The 12,888-nt window shown below is 31.6% G+C and overlaps 1 protein-coding gene across 1 annotated transcript in view; it reads right to left on the bottom strand.

The window, feature by feature from the left end:
- Nucleotides 1-291: 291 nt before the first annotated feature.
- The window catches only part of LOC105193764, a 44,040-nt gene continuing 31,443 nt past the window's right edge, over nt 292-12,888 (bottom strand). The window contains exon 12 of the mRNA XM_026141287.2: nt 292-4,018. Coding sequence (XP_025997072.2) covers nt 3,864-4,018 — 155 coding nt within the window. The 3' untranslated portion in view covers nt 292-3,863. The remainder of the gene's footprint in view (nt 4,019-12,888) is intronic.

Raw genomic sequence — 12,888 nt, forward strand, 5'->3', positions numbered from 1 at the left:
TATATACTTTGGCGCGTTACGTTATATATTATATTTACGTTTCTCGCGAGATCTTATCAGGAGCTATATTTAATGCACTAATTAAACCCACCTAGTTCACATCTCATCCTGTTATTGACACTTCAAAACACCGAGAACTCTCCATTCAATATGACATACTGCATGACAGATTGCTTACAAAGGGATGATGGAATAGAATAAATTTCAAAAAACTTGATTTTCGTGCGCATCTTCTTCGCGTTACGTTAACAATAAGCCATCATCAGACGATTTTCCACTCAACAAAGATACACAAATAAAATACGTTTTATTAATTTACACATTTTTTTCCATTTATATGACTAACGAAGGTTGCATTTAAAGTATTCAATTAAAACTCATTTAGTTCAGTAATTATCAAAGTCCTTATCGGGATTGACAAAGAAGAATAATTATATTGCTCGTTTTTTTTCTCGACAGAAATATTAAATTTTTATCAATTCGATTAAGTATTAGTAATACTATCACTTATTGCACAGTTATTATAAATCTGTATGTTTTGTCTCTCGAGTGAACGCATTATTTGTATACGGAAAGAATGGTTTTGCTAAATGTACGTAAAAATTAGACCAGATATAAATTTGAATAAATAATATATTACGTTGAATCATCTAAATAATTATAAAAGTTCGATGTTTAATGCTAAAAATATAAATAATCTAATAAATAATTCAAAATTTCGTCAACTTTCCGGCAAAATACGTTTATTAAAATGAATCCACAACGTTTCGACCACAGGTTTAGTTTCTTTTCAAATGAGTTGGTTGCTATGTAGATATTAAAATAAATAAAGTGTTTCCTTGATTTATTTATTTTAATGGCTACATTGCAACTTGGAAACTGCTTACTTGGAAAGGACCTGAATCTGCATGAGGTCAAAACGTTGTGGATTTATTTTAACAAACGTATTTTACCAGAGAGTTAACAAAATTTTAAATTATTTATTTTATCCCTGGCGACAATAAACAATACCCCAATTGATTGATAAATAATCTACATTACGTGCAAACTACATGTATGTAAAGTATGTTTCACACGTTTATACAAACAATAATCTTAAAATCAGAAAAGATTCAGGTTTCATCACCAGAAATGATGAAGATTATATTCCATATTTTTTTTTTATATTATACATTTTTATTTTATTAATATTAAAGTCAGAGATATTATATATTACCAATGTTATAACTTAATCTTTTTTTTTGCATTAAGTTAGCCAATTTACATTGCTTGTATTGTCAACATGAAAAATATTCGTGCAAACATAACATAAGCAATATGTAAATAATCCATGTCATCTTTGAAACTGATAGCACAATTCTGATTCAATTTATGATAATTTACATTGTTCGTGTTGTCTATAATGAAAAAGATTCGTGTAAATATTACGTAAATAATACACAAATAATCCAATGTAAATCTCAAAATGTCAGGCATCAGCTTGAAAATTATATCTTTGGATATGCATGCGCTCGTAGAAAGTTTATTTTGGCTTTTGAGCGCATATATACATACAGAGTAAGAACTACTATTTCTGTACCGACCACACAGTGTTTCTTCATTGCGCTGTTCCGTACCAAAAAAGTTATATTAGATTCAGTTGTTTGCTGAAAAGCCAAAACTTCTTGTAACATTGTCTTTATTATGCTCCAGTGTACCCAGACAACGCCATGTGCAAAATTGGAATACTCGATGTCTTTAAGTTATGCCATATTGAAAGACATCTTTAAAATGTTATTAATGTTCATTTCCACCAATGTAGATTAATTTTGATCTTGATTCAACTTACTTTTTATCTTCTTATCTTTTTTTAAATTTTTAGAGCTAAAAAGAAAATAAAATACATAAAATTATTATATTTACAGTTGTGTAATTTTAATATATTACGATTTCGACTCACTTCACACTCAAATGAAGAGAGATTATGTCACCTGTTTAATTTTTTAACAATAAGCTCAAGCCCGGGCGTGTTATATTTACGTATACGGTACTGAGTGAGTAAAGCGCTACGCTCTCTCCGAATAGAGTATAGATAATTATTTTTATTATTGAAAAATATACTGCGAGGGTGATATTCCGATTATCGAGATACATTTTTATTATAAAATATTGTTAATCTTTATATAATCTCTTATATAATCTCTATTAAGATTAATAATCAAATATTTATTATAATTTAAAATTGTTATTCAAGACATTTAAATGAAAAATCATTAATACATTTATGTTGAATTTCTCTTTAAAATGACAAAATCATTATTCACTTTGAAATCAAAGCTAATAAAATTCCAGTGATTTAATATTTAATATGACATATTAATTGATTAATGTAATGGATTAAAAATTTTTTTCATAGTTCAATGTAATTATTCTCTACATCTAATCTAATTTTTATGTAAATACTTGAGCAAAACCGTTCGTACGACGTACATGTTAATCGCCTGAAATGATCGCGACACATCAATGATAAAATGTGAATTGAGCGGAAAAAATAATGTTCGCACAAAAATCATGGGAATATTCATATATTCAAATAACGTCACAAACATATTGACGAATTAGAAGGGGGGAGGGGAGGGTGTACAAAATGCAATTATCACAAATGCAGACTGAAGACTCAAGCAGGCGGGAACATGCCTCGTGAGTCGTGCGTGTATGTGCGAAGAGAGATAAAGTACGAAAAAGTACAAAAATATAGAAATTGATCATCAGCGTAACTTTATCGTAAAATAGTCTCTTAAATATCAATGCGTCGACCTCGAAAGAAATTGGGAAATGAAATTTTATCGCGGTTCTCATATAGTGGGTTTCTGTTTTTTTTCCGAACGCGCGAGTACGAAAAGTTGCTGTCTCGGTTTTTACGCCACTAGCTTTGAAACTCCTTTATTCACGAAATTCTTATGTATGTACCATTGTAAAATCCGTATGCCCGGAGTAAATAAACGAAGCAAGCAACAAGAGGAAACAAAGACAATAGCAAAACATGTGACTCTCGCGGAAAGACGAACGTATATCTGTGCGTTTCCACGCACTTTGTAACAAAGTTACGACTAATTTAAGCGGCCTCTAGACAATCAACAATATTGTACAATCTTCTTTTAGACAATTTAAAATAAATTCAATGTAGTCTTCAGACAATCCATAATATTATGCAATATTCAAATATTATACAATATCCCTCTAGACAATTCAAAACAAACTCGATGTAGCCTTCAGACGATCAATAATATTGTATAATATTCCTCTAAATAAATTCAAAGTAAACTCAATGTACAATGTAGCTTCAGACGATATCAATGATATTGCAAGATTTCTCTAGATCATTCAAAACAAACTTAATATCGTCTCCAGATGATCAATAATATTGTTCAATATTACAATATTACAATACCGTGCAATAAAATTGAGCGTCCAAAAACCGCTTTACACATTGGCTGGGATGCCTTCCTCTTCTTATCTACCTTTCTTTCTCGATACTACATTCCTCTCGTCGTCAACAATTCTCTCATTTGTCTTCATACACATTTTACACACGTACACATTGTCTTGATTTGATCTATCCGTCGATACACTTTGTACCTCTCTCGGCCATCCCACTGTGATGCATTTCGTGTATCAACGAAAATAAAAAAGAAACAGTTTTTCGTAATCGACGCGGATTTGGAAAGACAAAATCGAATGTGGTCGCACGGTGCAGCCATGATGGCCCTTCTCCTTTGAACGAAGACTCCTCCTTTTCTTATTTTTCTTCTTTCTGTCCTGCTCTTTCTTTATCTGAGACAACGCAGCCACTTGGGTAACATGGCCGCGCACCTCAAATAATCTCAAATGGAGCCACTACTATCACCGGGAAATACCATCATGTTCTCGGCTCCGTACGACGGCGTCGGCGAGCTCCTCGCGTCCAGGGACGCCCTGCTAGCGGAGCTGAAGCTGCTGGAACTCAGATCTTCGTAACTGGCCACCGACTGGCTACCACCTGGAAAAAATATGGAACGGTTCACTAACGAGTAGACGACGAAAAGTGGATTCCTCGCACAGAAATCATTATTGTGCCTCTAAAGCGCTACCTAGACAATCGGTAATATTGTACAATATTCTTCTACATAATTCCAAACAAACTCAATGTAGCCTCGAGACGATCAATAATATCGTGTAATGATATCGAGTGTCTAGGAATCGCTTAAGAAAGAATCATGCTGCGCAGAAACGCATTTTGCTAAAGTGTCTAAAAACTAACTGAATACGGATTTGAAAATATGTTGGACCATTAAAAGGATTCTATTAGAAGCTCAAGCTCGTTATTAGAACGTTAAAATTTTTTGCAACATTATCGTGTTCGAGCGTTCTGCATAATTAATTTTAATGGACCAACATTAATTTTTTTCAGATCTGTATCTAACTAAATTTTTAGATATTATAGCAAAAAAATCATTCTTTTTCATATAATAAAAATATTAATAGCTTATTGACCGGTCATCAAGTCTACGTCATTGGCCTTAAGGACAAAACCCGTTTTTAAAATACTAAAAAATTGTCAATGTGCAAACTGATTTTGAAAGGTGCATATTACAAGTTTTCTCATTGACAATGAGTCGAATTAATACAAGGTGAATTGAAAGAAAAGGAAGAAATAATTAAATCAAGATTCAAAACCGAATGTTTATTTATAGTCAAATTCTCAAGTCAATTTATCTTATCATTTATTATAGTTAGTAACATTTATTAGTAAATTTTTCCTTGAGACCGACGACACTTATGTCAATAGATCCTTCGTTAAAGTCAATTAAGATCTTTTGATCTGTATTCACATGTTCAGCACCGCACACGATTGCTTGATTATAATATTCAAGATTTATAATTAATTAAAAAAAATCAAAATCCAGAAAATTTTAACATAGACAGGAATCTGATTTTAACAATGTGGAACACTCCAATTGCATGGATGTAATGTTTTAATGTGGTATATTTTATAATAGCGTTATGCAGGTGGTTTTTTTTCGCGCACGCACGCGTATGTAAAAAGCTTAGTAAAATTAGAATTTTTAATAAAATTTTGTTAAATTTTACTAAAATTATAGAAAAATTTTTCGAATTCTAACTTGTCCCATAATTATCATGATTTTAAGGATAAATTCTAAAAAAAAAAAATTTTTTTCTGTGTATAAAAAAACATGCACGCGCGAGTGTGTGTGTGTGTGTGTGGGGTGCCTGATAATTAATAATTAAACTCTTGCATAGAGATGGAATGAATTAAATTGAGTAGAAAAGTCCTCTACTATTTTAATAATTTAATAATTTAATAATTATGTATGCATGTATGTGATAATAAGTGATTGTGGCACAGAGAGTCGTACGTCTGCTCTTTGTGCCAAAGATTCAGATTCAAATCCCACTGATCGGATACATATAATTTCATTTGTTCGTCATCTCTCGGAAGGCAATAGTAAACCCCCGAGAATATCATGCCAAGAGAATCCCTCTAAATTAGATCGTTCAGAATCGGTTTAAACTACAGCTCCCCCTCACCCTCATATATATCTGTGTAAATTGTAAAAAGTGTACTACAAAAAAAAAAAAATATGTTGACGGATCACAACGCTCCGACAAGAGCTAAGGACTATATACATATATAAATTATTAAATCTAATTATTTCATATACAGAAAAAATAAAGTTGTATTGACAATATTGGCTGATATAATCAAATTGAAAATAATCTTGTTAATTCAATAACAATATTAATAAAATAAATAACAATTAAAACAAGATTATGATGTACTTGTTTCCATGCGAATGCGCTACATCTTGCTTGCATTGGAGTATTCTAACAAGGGGAGGATACAATTATGATGTATCCTTCCACATGGTAAATCTACATTAAAAATGAGCCGTATCCGTTTTACTTAAATTCATCTTGTAAACAGTATTTTTTAATGTTTAAAATTTTCAGAATTCGCATTGTAGGACTTAAAGAAAGACGCTTTGGCAAGTATTGGTTGAGTTTAGCAGAAAAAGCAGCTCTGCAACTGTCCTAAGATTTTTTAATACGATTGGTTTTTTTCTCTCAGTTCTTGTCAAATGTAAATGTATAAATCAATAACATTAAAGAATCTTACAATACTTGCAAAGCTGCTTTTTCTGTTAAACGTAGCCATTGCCGCGGAGCATAATCGGTAAACGCGAAACTTTGATAATACCATAGATAGATGACGAAAATGAATAGAATAGAAACTTGTGCTTGTCAAATTTTTTTAAAAAAACTTTTTTAATTATTTTTTACGTAGAATTATTAATAGTGTAATAAAACGTGACTTATAATTCAATCTCTCAAAGTTTTGCAATGCAAAATAAAAGGCTTCATATAGTTACAGTCAAAATGACATAAAGAATCAATAAAACAGTCAATATGTAAAAAAATGAAAAATAATAAATAGAACAAAAATAAAAATAAAAATCAAGATTATAATTATCGTGGTAAAGAAATAAGAATTTACATGTTTGCACCAATGTGGTCGGATAATACAGATTTCCCTTATTTGATTATCATTCTATGGAGATAAATATATTAAAACGTATACGCGTACCTTAATATAAAATTTCAATGTTGTGGCCTCGCCATCCATAGTATTACCAAGTCTTGCGCTTACCAATTATGTTATGAGGCATTACTAAAGCGTCTTTTTTTAAGCTTATAATCTACATTACAAACTTTTGAAATTTTAAACATTAAAAATACTATTTACAAGGCGCAACAGATGCCCGGACACGGATCAACTTATTTCATTTATTTTTAGATTTATTATGTGGAAAGAGAATAAGCGGTGACATCGCAAATGTGTACTATCTTCCCTTGTGAAAAGAATTTTCACATTCCTAAAACGTCAAACTCGTGATTAACGCTATATGTGCGATGCAAATACAGATCCACAAGTATACGTAAGTCGTAATTAAGAGGACGAGAAACTTTTCAAGAAAAATAGCATGCGTATGCGGTATGGCTGTATACTTTTATTTTCGTTTTATATGATTTTGTTTTTTGCATTAGCCATCGCTTCGTGTTGGAGTGTCTCTTCTGCGAACCGACATCTCTCGCACGATGTCTGTCTCTCTCTCTCTCTCTCTCTCTCCCTCTCGCGCGCGCGCGAGCAGGACATAATTTCTTTTCGTTTTTGTACATTTGTCTTACAATCATTAATATCAATTAGTGCATTTTACAACACATTTCGGTGTACTTCCGTCACACCGTGGAAGAAAAGCATTGCGCGCTTTGCTCGCTTCCTCTTTACTCGTTCTTATGGACGATTCTCTCTCGTTTTAATTAAATTAATTGAGATCATTTCGAGCGACACGCGTAGCTCAATCTCACCCAATCTAAAACGGGAGAAGATAGTATCAGAATTTTTAATTCGTTTCATCTGCTAATTGCTTTGAATCTCTACGCATTGAGAAAAAGAAGCTAATTTGACTATACTTTTTAAACTTAATAAAATTTTTTAACTTGATTAATTTTTTCCAAATATTCGTATTCACACATTTAACTTGAATATATAAATACTTGAACGAAAAAAAAATATAAATATGTCAATACTTAAAGTAGCACAGTCGCGATAATATCCCTTACGGAAAAATTTGATTACCGGGTATGTAGTTATTACTAGTTGATCACACGGCGAATATTACACCCCTGTGGCTATCACTGACAGTAATATTTAAGTAGCACTGTAACATGCGCAGTGTTATACAAAATCTGTAAAATTTTTCTAACTGTACAATATTTCACATTTGGGCGGATTTGGGCAGGATTAAAAACCGCAATTCAAATCTGATCAAATACGTGCGGTTATTGAACCTACAAAAAGTCCATATTTAAGTACTGCGTATATATTACTGGCAATAATACATTTCAGCAGTAGTGCTAAAAAATTACATATGGCAGTAATATTTGTGTGTAATTGTCTATGCGATTCCCAGTAATATTCCCAGTAGTTTTCTATGTAGTGACCAGTAATACCTCGGCAGTCGATTTTTTTCACAAGGAACCATTCGAAAGTTAGGTCCCATTGCGCGCTCGGTAGCGATATTCCCACTTCCACCAGTGAGAAAAACTTTTGATTGCACACGCGAAAAGATATGAAAAGAACAAATAGACACAGACTATTCTGTACACACTTTCTGTTCTTAACGATAGTCGTAGATATCGTTACACAGCTTTTTGTCATATAAAATATCTGCGCAATCGACACCTATCGATACCGACAATCATCATTATAAGAATAAAAGCGTGTTCAGAATAGAGATTCAACTCGATGCTTACTGGCTATAATAGATGTTCACTGACCGCTCCATTCAGTCGCCCCTATATGTGAAACAAAATCAAAAATTACATGCTTTTCACGGCTCTATTTTTCAAACTATACGATAAAAAATTATGTCTGTTTCATGTTTGTTCATCGCATATACGTTTTTTTATTTTTTTTATTTATTTTTTTTTATTATTATTAACGTGTCATTACTAGTTTAGACACTACACAAACAAACAAAAAAAACAAAAAAAAACGCGACATATTTATGAATTTTGTATAGACGAAACGTATAAAAAATGCAGTTTTTAATTGGTTATATCTCAGTATAGAAATAGTCAATCTCATTGTAATTGAATCAGTGCGTGTCAATGTCTTCGAGCACAATATATAAATTTCAATTTCAAGAAATTCTCATCATTTTCAATTCGCGAGTGTACCACCTTAAGAACTAAAGTTCGGAAGTATTTATACATTTATATATTTTTTTTTTTCAATTCAAGCATTTATGTATTCAAGTTAAATATGCGAATACTTGAACTAAATATATATTTTACGAACTTAATATATATTTTACGTGTTTAAATATTTATATATTTAATTTAAGGGGATGCTGACATCGTCAGTTTTATTATGATGAACTCAACTTACGCACGTACGATTCACAATATGTATGTACGATTTACGAAACGTTAGATCCCTACATACTACTACATCGAGATCTCGCGTGCACATATACATAATTTTTCATACATTATATTTTCTCTTAGATTAGGCTTCCCGTCTTAATTCTAATGATTCATCGATCAATAAACATTGTTTATTTATTTATTCTACATTTAGATCCTGGATCTGTTTTTATTTCGCACGCATAACCTGCATGTAATGTTTCCACGAAGTAAATTAGTAAATGTTTCGATGAATTGACAGTCTTAATGACCATAAGTGTTAAAGTAAAAGAATACACGTAACTTTTTTTACTTTTTTTTTGTTTGGCAAAAAATGGACCAAAACCGTATTTGTGTGTGTGTGTGTTTCAATTCTGTAAAAGAAATTATTTCTCTAGAAATAAAGTACAACAATACGAAGTATAACTTGTTTAACAACATGGTATTTTTGTCGGTAATACAAACAACCAACTTCAGCATCGCCTTAAATACACAAGATTTAAACTTCGACTCAAGTATTTATGTAAAAATATTTCAATTGAAAAAATTTAATCAAGTTGAAAAATTCAAATTAATTTAATAACTTTCAACGCGGGAACTCTCGAGTAAATTTCGATATTCCTAAATTGTTTGGAATTAACATCAAAAGTGCGTTCCTGAGAGTGTTCCCTATATACAATAGACTAATCATAGATAAGTCACTACTTGATAAACATTTCAAAAACATATTCACGCAAGTCCGCTCTTATCTCTTGAGAAGAAAAGCGTCGCAATTCGATAGAAGATTATAAAACAAAAGGACTCTTAGATTTCTATTTAGTATCTATAGATATCTATCGATAAGTAAATTAAAGCATTCGTGTGATGAAATTTGAAAATAAATCTCAGTCGGCCAGTTAAAATATTTTAAAAAACGTTTTGATCTGTGACGCTCTTTTTCTCGCGAAACGCGATATGCATTACACGGCAACAAGTTCATTTAAATTGCTTTTGCGGTTCGCACAAGAGTCAGTCATCATTCATCGGTAGGGAAATAAATAGAGCGTGAGGTTAAAAGTTGTATGACGATTCTTAAAAAAAAATAAAAGTAATACTGAGCACCATTGCTGTGCATTGAGAAAATACTGCTCAGATTAATTGAACAATTAATAATTTTCTCATTTACTTTCGAACACAGGGAAACTTGTCCTTGTGTTAATTATTTATTCCTTTCAATTCCCGATCGAGCGTTACCTTTTCTCATTGCACATCCAAGAAAGTAATATAAGTCAATCGACCATACACCGAGTTTAAATTAAAGCATGTGACAGGTCTTGTCTGAACTTTGGCATTGTAACATCACACAAGCAAACGTCATACACATCTTTTAACGCTTTTCGTCGAAATCACCTATGAGAATGAGATAAAAGGCCAACAAACGAGACTGACAAAAGTTCTTTACATCAAGCACGCTAATCGAATCTACAAGCTAAAGCTTATCGGAGAGAAAGAGCCTCCGCGCGTCTCAAGTCGTACGAATAAATATACGAAAATCGATGATACAATCTATCGACCTCGCCGATAATTCACATTTACATTTGCATATCGGCAAAAGCAGTCACTACGCAATACATTCGAATCTTTCCACAATTATTGCCTTCTTCGTAACGATATTGGATGTACAGTGGCGGAAAGTTCATATCGTCGATCTTATAGCAAAGATTCAAGTCAACAAAAAAAAATATATTTTTTTTATATATACAGATATATTCGACGTTTGATAGAAAGCAATTATATCCAAGCAAATCCTTCATTTGAAGGTTATAAGTGATATAACTTTTTAGTTCGTAAATTTCAATTTCATAATTGATGTTGTACTCATTGTATCGGCTTACATTATAAAAAAAAGTAGTAAGACTTGACTAAATTTTTTCAATTTAATTAAAATATTTATATATGTAAATTAAATATATGAACTGAATTTCAAACGTTTCGTGTGATTGAACTTGATTACATTTCTTCGGTTCAAATATTTTATGTATTTAAGTTAAATATATAAATACTTGGACTGAAAAAATTAAATCAAGTCAAAAACTTTTGTTTTCTGTATAAAAAGCTCACAGTCTACATTTCAAATGAACCAAAAAATGTAGTTCGAATGAAATACGTTTAGATAACTTAAAGCAATTTCCAAGATATAATTAAAAAAATGGAATTATTCGCTTTCTATTAGTAATGTCGTTAAGAGTTCACAGAAGAGATGAAGAATTATTTAGAGAGATAAATAACTCGATCATTTTGACTTTTGCATAGAATTTTAACGGCAGATGACAATAACAAATAGATTTTTATTTCATTAATTTCAATAAGAATGTTTTTTTACATCTGATGTCTTTAAGATCGACGATTGATCTTGAAATTCATTATTTGTTTGTAATTGGTAATTTACTAGTAGATTGTCTTATGATAAATCTATATATCGAAGAATACTATATGCTATTTTAATCGCCACTGTATATACCGATCAAGTCTAACGTTATCCAAAAGATTTATAACGAAATTTGATGTATTGTGATAGACGATGTATCGGCCATGTTTGTTTCATTTCTTTTTTTGTAGAAGAATACCTCTGCGCGAAGAAGTACTGATTAATTGATCTTAAATCTTTTCTTATTATAATTGATCTTAACTCTATTCAGGTAAATACACAGGTAAATCGTAACTCGCTATACACAAAAAATGAAAGTAAAATTGCTTAAAATTATAAATAAATTCGGCGCCCAAAATATTGTTTCTGTCCGTTAATCATTAATCTTCCGTACGTATAGGCCCGGTTGCACCAACGCCGTATTACTCGGCATTAATCTTTCATCTACACAGGTAAGATTAATAATTTAGGAAAAAACAATCTCGCAAATCACTAGAGCTCGTTGAGTGACTCTCGGTGCAACGTGATCTAATGTTACTCTAGCACAATTTCTATAAATTAGTACATACACGTATTAAATACAATAAATAATATCTACACAAAGTTTCGCTCTGAGAAAGAAAAATGATATTCCGTCTCGAGAGAGAGAGAAATCAAAATACTATCGAGGATTGAAAAATGATTGTGTACAAAGTGTGCATTCTACAATTTGGACATTATCAATGATTATTATTTTTCCTCCGCCGTATACGAATAGCTGAAAAGTGAAACGGAAAATACGCACGCAATATGATGAAATTACAGAGCAATGGAGTATATATCTTTATTTTCTCGTTGAGTATTGCAATTCTACGACGAACAGCAGTGAGGGGGGGGACTGAAATATCCTTCAAGAATGTAATACGATGTGCTTTTGTTTGCGATATACACCACACATACCTATACGCATTACACACATGCAGTCTATCAGCACGCATTGCACGCAGCAATTTGTTATTTAAAATATTTAAATCATAAACCATGAATCTCTTTTATTAACTTCTTTCCTTTCTCTTTTACGTAATACATGCCCGCATGTAACGATACATGTAGAATAATGATCGCAACAAGGATTAAACAAGAGATGAATTTTTTCATCTCTCATCAGTGTTATGCATCAAGCTGTACGTATACATAAATTAATGCCGCTTGAATCGAGATCACTATCAACTGAGGAACATCACAGTCTGATGAAGAATCTTTCGTGAAACAAGAAAAAGTGACCTGTATCGACGTTTCCTACTCGTCAAATAAACTGAAAGGTATATTCTGGATACAATTGAACAGTTATATTAAGGCCAGCATGAGCCATAGAGCGTGAGTATTAACGCATAATGTATTGTTTATAAGAAATATATATTGCACAGCTCGTTATTTTTGCAATGCAATGTAGAAAAAAAACAGCCAAATTACAAGCAAAAAATATTATAGAT

The sequence above is a fragment of the Solenopsis invicta genome, chromosome 2, assembly GCF_016802725.1.
Source record: "Solenopsis invicta isolate M01_SB chromosome 2, UNIL_Sinv_3.0, whole genome shotgun sequence".
Taxonomy (NCBI): domain Eukaryota; kingdom Metazoa; phylum Arthropoda; class Insecta; order Hymenoptera; family Formicidae; genus Solenopsis; species Solenopsis invicta.